This window comes from Colobus angolensis, unplaced genomic scaffold (genome assembly GCF_000951035.1).
Source record: "Colobus angolensis palliatus isolate OR3802 unplaced genomic scaffold, Cang.pa_1.0 Scaffold33, whole genome shotgun sequence".
NCBI classification, from domain to species: domain Eukaryota; kingdom Metazoa; phylum Chordata; class Mammalia; order Primates; family Cercopithecidae; genus Colobus; species Colobus angolensis.
Window position 1 is genome coordinate 12,263,692 of NW_012116599.1, and position 15,070 is coordinate 12,278,761.

The 15,070-nt window shown below is 43.5% G+C and overlaps 1 protein-coding gene across 7 annotated transcripts in view; it reads left to right on the forward strand.

Moving 5' to 3' along the window:
* The first annotated feature begins 453 nt into the window (after positions 1-453).
* EIF4E2 (eukaryotic translation initiation factor 4E family member 2) overlaps positions 454-15,070 on the forward strand; it is a 30,646-nt gene continuing 16,029 nt past the window's right edge. For 5 of the 7 annotated variants that reach the window (XM_011952011.1, XM_011952012.1, XM_011952010.1 and 2 more), the window contains exons 1-4: positions 454-1,113; positions 6,798-6,912; positions 8,268-8,402; positions 14,133-14,237. In XM_011952011.1, coding sequence (XP_011807401.1) covers positions 1,094-1,113; positions 6,798-6,912; positions 8,268-8,402; positions 14,133-14,237 — 375 coding nt within the window. In that variant the 5' untranslated portion in view covers positions 454-1,093. The remainder of the gene's footprint in view (positions 1,114-6,797; positions 6,913-8,267; positions 8,403-14,132; positions 14,238-15,070) is intronic. The other 2 variants (XM_011952014.1, XM_011952016.1) reach the window with 1 other exon arrangement.

Genomic DNA, 15,070 nt, shown 5'->3' on the forward strand with positions numbered 1-15,070 from the left:
TGGTCTGATCTTCTATCCAGACCACTAAAACTTTCTCCATATCAGCAATAAGGCTGTTTCGCTTTCTTATCATTCGTGTGTTCATTGGAGTAGCACTTTTAACTTCCTTCAAGAACTTTTCCTTTGCATTTACAACTTGGCTAACTGTTTGCCGCAGGAGGCCTAGCCTTCGGCCTATCTCGGCTTTTGACATACCTTCCTCACTGAGTTTAATCATTTCTAGTTTTTGATTTAAAGTGAGAGACGTGCGACTCTTTCTTTCTCTTGAGCACTTAGAGGCCATTGCAGAGTTATTAATTCGCCTAATCTCAATATTGTTGTGTCTCAAGGAATAGAGAGGCCCAAGAAGAGGGAGAAAGATGGGGAACAATCTGTGGGTGGAGCAGTCAGAACACACACAACATTAAGTTCACGGTCTTATAAAAGACGCTGTATGTGGCACCCCGAAACAATGACAACAGCAACATCAAAGATCACTGATCATAGATCACCATAACAGACACAGAAATCATGAAAAGTTTGAAATATTTTGAGAATTACCAAAATGTAACACAGACACGAAGTGAACACATGCTGTTGGAAAAATGGCGCTAATACAATTGCTGGACTCAGGGCTGCCACAAACCCTCAATTTGTTTTTAGAAAGTCCTATCTGCGAAGCGCAATAAAACGAGGTATGCCATAGTATAGTGGCGCTGCCGCCAAAGGAAAGCCTCCGGAAGGTTAAGAGAGATACCGGAGAGTGCGTCCCGCACTGGAGGAGGAGGAGGAAGGTTTTTACCAGGCAGCGAGTCCAGAGCCCGCGCTGTCAACGACGCAGTGCTGCCTTTTTTCGCTCTCCCTTAGGAGAGCAGGCGGGTCACAGGACCCGGACGGCGACAAAGCTGAGGCCTGAAGCCAGCTCCGCCGCTGAGGCCAACCCTCTGCGCAGCCGCCCTGGGCTGGCGTCCCGAGATAGCCGCCCCAAACCGGGCCTGCGCGTGGACGTTCCGCTGTGCCCCGCGCAAAACCGGAAGTACCCGGGCCTAAGGCTGAGGGACCCGGTGGAGCGGAAGTCACTCCCTGAGGCAGTGGCGACAGCCGCGGCGAGAGGATGAACAACAAGTTCGACGCGTGAGTGGCTCGTGGCCGCCCCCGGGGCCCCTTCCCCCAACAGTTCCCCCGCGCCCGCCCCCACTGGGGCTGGGGCGGCGCAAACCCTGCGGCCCCGGCTTCCCTACCGGGAATAGGCTGCGGCCGGACCTGGCCTGGGCTGGCGGGGAGGAGGGGGCTGGGGAGCGATGGATCCCGGGGTCCCGGAGACCCCAGGGCCGTCCGAACCGAGGGCGAAGAGCTGAGCCCGGGGGAGGGGTGGCTGTGCCGCCCGGTAGGGGGAGATTTTCGGACGCCCCGCCCCGGTGGATGCGGATTGCCGACGACGTGGAGGGGTGGGGACCTCGGCGGTTTGGGTGTTTCCGCAGCCTGGCCGCGCTGTCTCTGAATCCAGCTTTCCCCACACACTCCCTCTCCCCTCTGAGCCTCAGTTTTCTCATCTACAGAGTGGGGACGGTAACACCCTTTGTCGTAGAGTTTGGAGGATGCAATGAGGTAATGTGGCGGCTGCCCTCGACGGGGTGGAAGGCTGCCTTAGGAATTAGCATCTTCCTGAGACTCTTCCTACTTTCTTTCTCCTCCCACTCCCGTTCCCGTCTTCCAACACACTCGCCAAGACGGGTATTCTTGTCGCCCTCTCTTGCCCGCTCCGGTTTCTAGTTTCGGTTTGGAGGTACAGAGGGAAAATGCAGAAGTACTTTTACTTATCCCCCTCCAAGGATTGTATCTTGAGGTAGAATATGTTCCTACCTCTGTTCTAGTAGTCTAGTAAATCTGTCTCTTCATCAGAAAGCCTGGATTTCTAGTCCCAGATTCAGCACTTACCAGCTGTTTGACTGTAGAAAAGTTACCCAGTCTCTGAGCCATTGTTGCTCAAACCACGTTAGTGGTTAGTACCCTGCTGCCACAGCGGGGTGTGATAAGGGTCAAATCATACTCAGCAATGCTTAAAGATACTTGTGAACATTGCTAACTACTGAGATATAAACGTAAACTGGAATTACTATTAGTTTAGGTTGTGACCTTGTGCTTTTGATGGGAAATTAGGGTTTTTCCAATGCAGAGTACTGTGCAAATTCAAGGAGTACTGGATTTCCAACACTCCAGGCAGGTAGGTCTTCAGGCATGTTTGCTGGTTGCTGAGAGGTCTCTGCTACTTGAAAAAGTCTTTGCCCGACCTCTTCTCTATCCTTCTGTTTAACTGAGCCTATCCCTCTACGAACCTCTCCCACACTGCCGCCCCATTTCCTCTCTATCGTAAACCCTGCAACACCTAGCTCCAGATCCACATCCTGCCTCAGTGGAGCTTTCTGGAACCTTTATTCCCCTTCCTCCACTGATTTGCAGAAATCAACTTTCATCCTAAGAAGACATCTTATGGGTCATCTAGCTCAAGCCTACCCAAATCATTTGGGGATCTGCAGTAAGAATGGTAATAATGGACTTCCACAGGGATCTTGCTAGGTACTTTTCATATATATATGTTTTTTGAGCCAGGGTCTCACTGTGTCACCCTGGCTGGAGTGCAGTGGTGTGATCACAGCTCACTGCCCACTCAACCTCCCGGGCACCAGCAATCCTACCATCTCAGCCTCCAGAGTAGCTGGGACTACAAGCATGTGCCACCCTGCCTGGCTAATTTTTTTGTATTTTTTGTAGAGACAGGGTTTCACCATGTTGCCCAGGCTGATGTCCAATTCCTGGACTCGAGATCCACCCACCTTGGCCTCCCAAAGTGCTGAGATTACAGGAGGGAGCCACCACCCCCAGCCTCATATGTTATTTCTACTCTAACAATTCTGTGAAGGGGATCTTGTTGTCTCCTTTTACAGATAAGGAAAATGAGACTCTGAGATTAAGTAATGCCCAAGACAACAGGAAGGGCTATCCCAGGTTTGTTGTGTAACCTTGGTTCAAGCACCTTGTGAGAAAAATTCAACTTGTCCGCTTTTTTATCTTAGCTCTTCTATGATTGAGGAACCTGGATCATTTTAATCACTTTGAATTACTAACTATTATATTAAGCCAGAATCTTTTAACATCTACCCTCTAGAATTGCAGGAAAAAGAAAGAAAAACAAGCTTTCTTTCATTTGAAATTAGCAATTGAAAACAGCACTCCTGCCCCTAGTTTTATTTTTTTATGTTGTTTTTCATTCAGAAATTCTGCAGTGTTTAGGCCATTGCTGCATATTTGGAGTCTTTACCACATTGTTCTCTTTACTGATCTGCACTCTTTACCACATTGCTCTTAGGGACATGTTCCAGTTTGCCAGAATTCTTCCAGAAGTCCAGTGGCTGGAGCTGAGTACAGTAGTATATAATCTAATGGGCTCATATTAAAGATTAGCTCTAATCTCCATTACTATATGGACTCAACTTCTCTGAATGAAACTTTTGATTATAATTGCTTTTGTGGAGAGGGGGTAGACCTATCAAGTCCTTAGATCGCATTGCCATTGATCCTATTGATATGTAAAACCCTAAGATGCTTTCACAAAAACTGCAGTCCTGACATAGTTAAACATGGTTTTCAGATCTAGACAACTGTACTTGATTTTGTCCGTATTTTACATCATTTGCTTTTTATTCTATATCGTTAAATTTGGGCCCATTCCTAACTATTGTCTAAACCACTTATTTGGCACTCATTGCTTTGATTCTATAGACCCATTTGTTACGGAAATTTGTTTTATGCCACTGTCTGATGGTGGGGTTTAAGATGAATTGAACCAAGGCCCTGCCCACAAGGAATTGGTCTAGTTCAGAGGGTGAGGAAATACCTGGGCAGAAGCTTAGCAAGCTAACTAAAGTTCCTCTCAGTCTGGACAGCCTCAGAGTTGCTACCTGACTGCCTGAGTTCACAGAGCACTGATTTTTCAGGCTGAGTGGTATCTTGACTCAAATCCAGCTTGAAGCTGGGAAGAGGAGCTTTATAAGATTTGCCTTAAATGTAGGCTTAGAGGGCAGAGTGGTTGGTTAGTTCCACCCTCAGGTAATAAAAGCACTAGATGTAGATCCATTAGGGTTCCCATTTACTATCTTAGAAAGGAATCCGAAGTGGTCCAGGGATCACAGAAACATTGTTTCTTCTCTGACAATTATTTTTGTTAGTTTTTTCTCTGTTTCCTGGTAGTGATCAGCAGCAAAACCACTAAAAAGAAAGGAAGGTATATGCTTTTCTTGGGACTAGCAAAAACAAGATGCTGGGATGCTTATACCCCTCTTCAACCAAGATCTAACTGCAAGGGACCCCAGAGGCTATAGTGGGAGTTGGAAGCTAAGAAGAGAGGAATAGGGTTTGCATCCCAGGGGTGTACCCTAAAGAAGAGAGTTGAGAGCTGTCCTGAGCCTAAGCAGAAGAACCCTTGAGATGTTCTTGATCAGGAGACAGAACTGGCCATGAGAGTATTGCTGGAACAAGTGCAGACATTTATATGGGGAAGTTCAGAAGAGGAGAGCCCAACTTAGCCTAGGTTGGGAGAGGTTAGGAAATGTTTCCAAGAGAAAGTGGCCCTCGATCTGAGTCCTGTAGGACAAGTTAACTAGGCAAAGAAGGACTTCTTGAGGAGAGACCACATGATGAGCACAGCAGAAGGATAAAATTGGGGCATCAAAATTAGGATGATACAACTGGAGTGAAAAGAGTTTGTTGGGACCAGGAAGGAGATGATATTAGGACATGTGAGCAGAGCAGGGGCCTTTGCATCATGCTGAGGCGTGGATATATCTGTGTACCTTTTCTCCTCAGCTAGGTCCTTGGGGACAAGCACTCTGGTAGCTCATACACACCATAGATGCTTGGTAGATGTTGGTAATTTTTAATCCATAGATCTTGTGTGCTAGACAGGCTCCTTTTGAAAAGGAAACCAAATGTTTAATTAAGGGGAAGGGAATATCGTAAGCACAGATGATGGTCTCCTGGAAGTCCAGGGAGGCTGAATAAAAGCCAGAGAGATGGTAGCACCAGCAACAAAATGAAAGTCCCCTGCATTTTCTCTGCTCATCTGCTCTGTTCTCTTATCTCCTACTGGCTTTCTCTGCTTTTGCTCTTTGTCTTAATTCTTTCAGGGCTTTTCTTGCATGGGGCTCATATGGCTGCCCCAACTCCTGAGTCTATGGTCTTTCACCTCCTAGGTGAATGCTGAGGGGAGGAATCTGCTTATATATTTGAGCAAGGCCCTGGGGCATAGGTTATTGCCCAGGCTGGACTGCCCTTTGGTCAGGTGCCCTTCCTAGTTGTGTCTTGACCAGGGTAGGGATGGGAAGGTTCATGGCACAGGGCATAACCTCCTGAGTATATCCTACAGCTAGGGCTATAAAATGGGCAGAGCAGGGACCCCAACATGTGACTAGTGCATTCATTCTAATATTTACTGAGTGCTTTTAATGTATCAGGCACTGGGGATTCATGGGCAAAAAAAAAAAAACAAAAAAAAAAACAGACCACAAAGTACCCTGCAACATGTTTATGTATCTGCATAGGATAGTATCTGAATTATAATTGGAGCATTTCTTGTTCCATTCTTCAGAACTGCCTAATTTCATTTGACCACATATATAGTTATTGGGGCGAGAAAGATGATTGGAGAGATCTGTGATGAGTTAATGGTCCAACCCTAGAATAAATGGTTTTCTTATTGTCTTTGCAAACTCACCTTCCATTTATCTTTTTGTCTGGATCCAGTGATTTTTAGGTGTACCTGAAAACCTTGGGGTAGTTTCGCTGCTCATGAAAGGGAGAGTAATCCCTAAAGTACGTTTGACTCTGTGTTTATGAAGCAAGAGCACATTTATTCTTTCAGTCATTTATTTTTCCTTTTGGTTTACCATTTATGCAGCATCTTCTAGTGCTGCATGTTAAGGCAACATCTTGCCGTGGGTCCAGGAGATACCAAGATGAAATAAGACACTGCTCTAAGGGAACTCTCTCTCTAGTAGGAAAAACAGACATGGGAGGAATGGTGTGGCAGACTGAAGGGATGGAGTTTGCAAATAGCACCGATACAGGAATATAGATTGCTAGAGGTGGAGGATCCTGGCTGGCAGGAGTCAGATTCTAGAGGATCTTAAGTTTTACTGTACTTTATCTTAGAGGGTAGGCATCAAAAAGCGAGGGACCGTTGAAAGTTTAAACATGGAAGTTAAATGTCAGATTTGCACTTAAAAAGATAATGCTGGTGAAAGGGTGGATAGAGAGTGAGAGATTTGTGTCAGGAAGACCACTGAAGAATTTATTATATCATTGAGATGTCAGGAGAAGAGGGCCTAAACTAAAGTAGTGACAGTGGGGAGGTGTAGAAGAGGTGGTAAGGAGAAGTGGCAAAGCAGATAGTACATTTTTAACCTTCGTTGGAAATGCCAAAGCATTAGAGACTCTTCTCATTTTTTACTTCATTTTTGGCAGGGAAAACAATCCCTTAAACTGTATACCTTAAACAGTCCCTTTAACTGGTTCTTTGTGTGCCTTTTTAGAAAACTGAAAGACAGTGCTTTCTGGAGTTCACAAGTTAGCTGATGGGCATTTCGTTTTTGTTTAATCCTCCTAATTTGCCTGTCTGTATTATTTTCCCCTTCTCACATCTCAGGGCCTGAATTTGAGTGACTTTGGGTTGGTTACATATAGTTCATATGACCTGGTGGCTTTGTTAGGTAAGCAGGAATTGACTTCATCACAGAATTGTATTATGTTGCCTTTCCATTCAGTTTGAAAGATGATGACAGTGGGGACCATGATCAGAATGAAGAAAACAGCACACAGAAAGATGGTGAGAAGGAAAAAACGGAACGAGACAAGAATCAGAGCAGTAGCAAGAGAAAGGTGAGTTTTGCGCTGCACAGTTGTAGTTGCCTTTGAACTTGAGACTTTATTGTCTTGTGGAATCTGTTTATCTGGAAGATACCAGATTAACTTGATGGCATCCTGTGTTGAAATATCTGACTTTGTTCTCAGAAAAACATTGTGCAATCATTGACGTTCATTTTGGGACCTAGAACTTTTCTCTTGCCGCAAAATCTTGAGATACTGCCTTGCTTTCAGCATTCTCCTAGCCTGAGATGGAGGAGATTAGCCCTGGAGCTTAACAAGGCTATTAGCTGCTTCATAGGCCACTGCTGAGTGTTTCAAATGCTACACACCCTTTTAAATTTTAGACAGTTTAGTCAACAATAGTCTAAGGTGAAAGTGACTTGGAAAAGGGAGAACTTAGGGAATGAGAGAGAGAGAGAGAGAGCAATTTTTTCCTTGAAATATCAAAGCAGGCTGGGTGCAGTGGCTCATGCCTGTAATTCCAGCACTTTGGAAGGCCAAGGTGGGCGGATCCCTAGGTCAAGAGAGCGAGACCATCCTGGCCAACATGGTGAAATCCCATCTCTACTAAAAATACAAAAATTAGCTGGGTGCTGTGGCGTATGCCTGTAGTCCCAGCTACTGGGGAGGCTGAGGCAGGAGAATCACTTGAACCCGGGAGGTGGAGGCTACAGTGAGCCAAGATCACACCACTGCACTCCAGCCTGGCAACAGACTCCGTTTCAAAAAAAAAAAAAAAACGAACAAAAGAAGAAATATCAAAGCAATCACTAATTCATTTATTCTGCAATATTGAGTAGCCCTCCAAGGGCAAGCCACTTTATGCTAGATGCTAAGAGGACACAAAGGGGAATGAGACTGTGGAAGGGGCTTACATTTAATAGTACCAATAATAACAATACTGACATCTGTTGTGCACATACTCTCTGCCAGTTGCTTAGCATTGTATATCCACTAATTCATTTGATCCTCTCGGCAGTATTGTGAGATAGTTGTTATTATTTTCCTCATTTTGCAGGTAAGAAGATGAGGCACAAACAGGTTAAGTAACTTGACAGTGATGAATCTCATAGAGAAAGCAGTGCTTGGACTGGGCATAGGCTGAGATAAGATACAAACATGAATACCTATTATTATATGAGGCAGAAAGTTACAAAGGCCATAAGAATACAGGTAAAGTGTTACAGGAATTTGGAATCGGTTAACTACTGAGGAAATGTACTGTGTAAGCAGTATCTTGCAGGTAGTTGAGGTTGTATATCCTTTTTTAATTGTGGAGGTGGTAAAGATTGACACTGTAAAATGTTCTCTCAGTCTCAGACCATATAACAAATGCCCAGGACTAACACACATTCTTTATTTCCCAGGCTGTTGTTCCTGGACCAGCAGAGCATCCCCTGCAGTACAACTACACTTTTTGGTACTCCAGGAGAACCCCCGGCCGTCCCACCAGCTCACAGAGCTATGAACAGAATATCAAACAGATTGGCACCTTTGCCTCTGTGAGTTCTTGGTGATTTAATGGAGTGTGCCTTGATAGTTCATTCATGCCTGTATTGATATGATATTTATTTACCTTCCTAGTAACCTATTTAAGGTTCTGGTTTTCTTAATTGACTGACCTGAGTCTCCGGAGTCAGATTTGTTCATTTTTAGGTTTCTCACTAGATATCCATGGTTAGCATGTAGGTATCAACATATAGGAGAATTGTAGAGTTGATCAGAAGGGCATAATACAAAAGAACAGGTTTGGGTTTTTTTTTTTTTTTTTTAATTGAGACAGAGTCTCTTGCTCTGTTGCCCAGGCTGGAGTGCAGTGGTGTAATCCCGGCTCATTGCAACCTCCACTTCCTGGGTTCAAGCAATTTGCCTGCCTCAGCCTCCTGAGTAGCTGAGATTACAGGCATGTGCCACTACACCCAGCTAATTTTTGTATTTTTAGTAGAGACGGGATTCCACCATGTTGGCCAGGCTGGTCTCAAACTCCTGACCTTAGGTGATCTACCCGCCTTGGCCTCCCAAAGTGCTGGATTACAGGAGTGACCCGCTGTACCTGGCCCTGTTTTTTTGGTTGTTTTGTTTTGTTTGTTTAAGTAGATATTTATGGAGTCCTTACTAAGTTCAAAGTGTCATAAATACAAAGGTTTATAATACATGTTGTCTATCCTCATGAAGTTTAACAGTAAACTGAAAAATTTTGAAAGTTTTGTATTTAAGAAGCTCCCATTAGGGTTTTGGCTGTGTTAATGATTATACATAAAATATCGTTTTCCTGTGTTCAGAAACAAAATGAAATCTCTAATAATTGCTTTTATGGGTACTGTCAGTCAGAGAGCCCAGACCGTCTCATCTCTCTCCCAGGTGACTTGGTTTGTGTACCCCAAGAATCCATCTGCAACTAACACCACTCTAGCTGAACAAAGGTTATTATGTACCCAGTGTGTGCTATACGTTCAATCTCTGGGCAGAGTCAAATGTGGGGTTTGTCATTTTCTTGAGATTGGTAAAGTATTAGTCCGTTTAAAATGCAGAAACTGGAAAAGAATACTCCAGTAGGAAATACTACAACAAACTGCTAAGGAGGAAGGGCGTATAACACATACTTTCTTTGTGTCATTTCCTTCCATCATTTCGATAGCCTTATGAAGTCGTGATATTATCCATATTTTACAAATGAGGAAAGTAAAACTTGGGTTAAGTATCTGATCTAAAGTCTCAAGTTACAGTGGGGCACGGTGGCTCATGCGTGTAATTCCACCACTTTGGGAGGCTGAGGTAGGAAGATTGTTTGAGCCCAGGAGTTTGAGACCAGCCTAGGTAATGTGGCGAGACCCTGCCTCTACAAAAAAATGTAAAATTAGCTGACTTGGAGAAAAGGGGAACATTAAAAAAAAAAAAAAAATCCTGGCCATATTGGTGTGCACCTGTGGCCCCAACTACTCAGGAGGCTGAGGCAGGAGGATCACTTGAACCCAGGAGGTTAAGACTACAGTGAGCTATGTGTGTGCCCCTGCACTCTAGCCTGGGCAACAGAGATAGACCCTATCTTAAAAAATTTTTTTAATTCTCAAGTCAGTCATAATTCACTGGATTAAATGGGGCAGGCAGTGTAATTGAAGCTCAGGTACAGAAGTTTCCGGATAGCTGAATACATGGAGGTACCTGGAGGGTGGTGTGCCTAGAGGAGACATAGAAGCTCCCTGAACCTTCCTCCATACCTTCCCTCATACCTTGCCCTACACATCTCTTCATCTGTATCCTTTGTTTACAATAAACCAGTAATGTAAGGTACCAAGACAATAACTGGGGAAAGAATCGTCTTTTCAACAAACAGTGCTGAGGCAACTGGATTTCCAGGTGCAGAAGAATGAACTTGCATTCCTTCCTGATACCATGTACAAAAAGTAACTAAAAATGGATCATAGACCTAAATGTAAGAGCTAAAATTGTAAAATTCTTAGAAGAAAAATATTAGTACATCTTAATGAACTTAGGTTAGGCAAAGCCTTCTTAAATAACACACTAAACGCATAAGTAGCAAAAGATTAAATACTTGGCTGGGCATGGTGGCTCACACCTGTAATCCTAGTACTTTGGGAGACTAAGGCAGGAGGATCACTTGAGCTCAGGAGTTTGAGACCAAGCCTGGGCAACATAGTGAGACCCTATCTCTATAGGATTTCGTCAAAATTCAAAACTTTTCTGCTTCAAAGGACACTATCAAGAAAGTGAAAAGATAGCCTACAAAATGGGAGAAAATATTGCAACTCATATCTAATACTTGTATCTAGAATACTCTTACAACTCAATTATAATCTGCTTAATATGAAATCAACATCATTACTATGCTGAGCTGATAAAATTTCAGCCTAAAGCAAAGATCTTGTTTAGTTCGCCAGTGCTATCTTAGAATCGGCTAACTTAGAAGAGGTTTTTGAAATAATATAACTAGCTTGTGTACTGGTCCAAATATGAATGAATTCAAGGCTCTAGTAGGCTTCTAAAAGGAATGAAGGCACAGATCCTGTTCTTGGGGAAATAAGATGTGCCCAGGAATTTCTAATACAGGGTAGACAATAAGTGGTACTATGGGAAGGGCATGTAGAGTGTTCTTGGAGTTTGGAGGAAAGAAGGAATTGATTCCAGTTTGGGGAATACTGCCATTGAAGAGGTGGGTTTAAGATCGATTTTAAAGAACTTGGCCAGACCTGGTGGCTCATTCCTATAATCCCAGTACTTTGGGAGGCCAAGGTGGGAGGATCGCTTGAAGCCAGGAGTTCAAAATCAGCCTGGGCAACATAGTGGGATCTTATCTGGAAAAAAAAAAAAATTGGAGTAATTATGCATACTTCTTGCATTTTTATTTCCCTCTTGTGGAAAAAAAAAAAGCATATAAGAATTTACCGAAATTATACAAGGAGAGTTTTTCTTTTCTTTCAGCGTATGTGTTAAGGAGTGGTTTATCATCAGGACTATCTCAGATTAAGGCTTCTTCAGTGCTCACTGGATGTGTGACAGTATTTAAAGTCTGTCATTTTGACTTTGTAGGTCTTGACCTGAAAACTAGAAATAAAGTCTATTATGTAATTCAGGTCATTAGGAAATGGCTCACAATATTAAATTCATCACAGATAAATAATTACATTATTAATCCTTTTATCGAATTCAAAGCAGTGTTTCCCAGTGATTCTTAGCCTAATCATTAACAACATTCAAAAGTTCTTAAAGTCAGGGGGACTAGGAAGGCATCATCTTGAAATGGAAAGAACACTGGACTTGGTAATCAGAGCTCACCTATTCTGATGCTTGACTCTCGGCTAGAGCAACTCAGTCCTGAAACTTTTCTCGACTATAAAACAAGTTGTTGAGATGATTTCTGAAGTCCTTTCTGCACCTCATATTCTGAGTCTGTGAACACTTATTTTTTTGGTTTCAATTAGAACTGTCAAATCTTTTAAAGTTTGGTAATATTTCTCAGGCCAGGCACAGTAGCTAATGCCTGTAGTCCAGCACTCTGGGAGACCAAGGAGGGAGGATCAATCTAGGACTTCAAGACCAGCCTGGGCAACAGGGTTAGACTCCATCTCTACAAAAAATAAAAATAAAAAAATAGCTGGGCATGGTGGTGCCCACTTGTGGTCCCAGCTACTCAGGAGGCTGATCCAGGAGTATTGCTCGAGCCTGGGAGGTCGAGGCTGCAGTGAGCCATGATCACACTGCTGCACTCCAGCCTGGGTAACAGAGCAAGACCTCATCTCGAATGACGAATGAGTGAATGAATGGATGATGGTCTCGAGCTGTTTAACTTCACCTCTTTGCATATAAGATTGTGTAGTGGGGCTAGGCATGGTGGCTAACGCCTGTAATCCCAGCACTTTGGGAAGCCAAGGCAGGTGGATCACCTGAGGTCAGGAGTTCGAGACCAGCCTGGCCAACATGGTGAAACCCCATCTACTAAAAATACAAAAATTAGCCAGGCGTGGTAGCATGTGCCTGTAGTCCCAGCTACTTGGGAGGCTGGGGCAGGAGAATTGCTTGAACCCAGAAGGTGGAGGTTGCAGTGAGCTGAGGCAAGGCTGCACCGTTGCACTCCAGCCTGGGCAAAAAGAGTGAAACTCCGTCTCAAAAACAAAACAAAACAAAAACAAAAACAAAAAAGAAGATTGTGCAGTGTAGTTGTAACATTGGAGGAGACCAAACTATTAAAGTGATTGTTGACTGGGGAACTGGAGATGGTTGGCATACTTTCTCCTCACCAAGCCCCTTTCAGTTCCTTATTCACAATGAGCCTCTTGTGGGTGTACTTGGTTCTCTTCAATTATGTTAGGGTGGATAAAGGTTTAGATTATTGCCGATTGTATTCATATGACCACTTACTATTCCAAGTCCCTACATGCAGCTAAGCTTAGCAGTTGCTGAATATGAAGCACTGCCTTGAAGCCCTATAGATGGCATTAGTTCCTGACTTCTTTTTAACATGTAAGATGCATCACATACATGTTCTTGTGCCAGAGAGGAACTAAAGGGGCAGCCATTTCACCCAGTGTAAGGTTGATTTCTCCTTAGGTGCTCCCAAAATCTAGAAGTATGACCTGAATCTTTGTCTACTCAGTACCCGTCGTCAGCTTCATAGTTGTGGTATCTTGCTGTATGTTGATTTAGAGCCTGCTCAGCAAGTTGGCAAATACCAGCTATTTCTCATCAGAGTGTTCCATGTTTTTTCTTTCCTCCTAAAGTGTGCCTCTTCACTGGCCAGTACTTACTAGGTATCCTCTGTGAATAAGGAAATAATCTGTCATATCAAGACACTAATGAGCCTGTAGTCCCAGCTAGTTGGGAGGCTGAGATAGGAGGATCCCTTGACACCAGGAGTTAGAAGCTGTAATGAGCTATGATCGTACTGCTGCACAGACCCTGTTTTTTGTGTTTTTTTTTTTTCTCTTTTTTAAGGGGGGGAGGTGACACTAATGAGAAAAATGGGACTACTGTGATGAATACAAATAAGCATATACTTGATAGAAAAATATAAATCTAGTTTTCTCATGGGATTGTGAAGGAGCAGCAAGGAGAAACATAATTTTTTTAGCTAAGAAGAAGGCCTTAAACCCTAGCTATGAGAAGCTAAGTCCTGTACGATTTTGGATGGGCCTGGACTTTAGCAACAGCACCATGATGTAGAGTAGTATGTGTGGTACAAGTGGTTGATTCTATCACTTACGCTTAGTAACTAAACAGGTCTAGAGGTATTTCATTCAGCAAATGCTATATTTGCCAGTTAAACAGTCTTTGATCAGTAAGTGATTTGGTTCTAAAAAATGCATTCAGGCTGAGGCTGTGTGGCACTTAATATACCTCAAGGCTAAAGAGTTTCCATTGTGCAAAAACCTGGTCCTCTTACTGCATGTGATGACTGCCCTGCAGCTTGAGTGGGAGAGTGCGTATTAACATGGTTTCACCAACTAAAGCTCCTGGCTCAGGTTTGCATTTCTCACCAAAGATTTTATTCTTGTATTGCTAATGTTACATTTTTTCTTTCGTGAAACTAGATGATACACTTTTCTTCTAATATGTCTTCCCTCACAGTGCCACACATGAAAATGAGTCCTCTGAAAAGGACAGCCTGTAGTATAGTGTCTTCCGTGCTTATGTTCTTAACTAAATCTCAACTTCGGAATGCATTCAAAGAAAAATACAAGACACATCTTTTTTCCTCTGGGGTCTTCTCTCTGCAGGTGGAGCAGTTCTGGAGGTTTTATAGCCACATGGTACGTCCCGGGGACCTGACAGGCCACAGTGACTTCCATCTCTTCAAAGAAGGAATTAAACCCATGTGGGAGGTAAGGACTAATGGTCTCTGACTGCTTTTTTGAGCAAGTTTGGGTTTTTTTGTTTTGTCTCTTAGCCTGCCAAGGTTAAAAGTATTTTAAAGTCTTCTCTCAAAACTGCATCACTCTCCAATGTATCCTTGGAACCTGAGCCTCTAGAGAAATGCACTGATGCCATTTTTTTGTCTGTGTGGGTTGGTGCTGGGTGTTTTTTAAAGACTGTTTTGTGACTAAAATGGTATTAGAACATTAAAGGATTTTTGTTTTCAGTTACCTTTATCCCTATAGAACTTGTTTGTGTATGTGTGTAATATTTTTACATAGTACATATATGATTAAAGTGGGTAGGAAAATAAGCTTAAAGGCAGTAACTGGAGACCTAGAACTGTTTGCAGAGCCAGTATTCGGCTACGCCCTGGTGTAATGCATCTTCTATTCTGATGCCATGGCATTTTTTGAGTAGACACATGTGGTCACATCCACGCCACCCAACTTACACACTCCTCATTGCTCACATGATCTTGCACCTCATTTACCTTTTAAGCCTCATCTCCCATCATCTCTAAATCTTCCCTTCCTTGCAGGTGGACCCTCCTGTCAGTCTGTGCACAGACGTGTTCTTTCCAGTGCCCGCAGTGCCCTTCACCCGCTTTTCCTGACTCACTCCTAATTGCCCTTAAGACCCACTTCTTGGCAGGGCATGGTGGCTCATGCCTGTAATCCCAGTACTTTGGGAGGTCGAGGTGAACAGATCACCTGAGGTCAGGAGTTTGAGACCAGCCTGGCCAACATGGTGAAACCCCATCTCTACTAAAAATACAAAAATTAGCCAGGTGTGGTGGCAG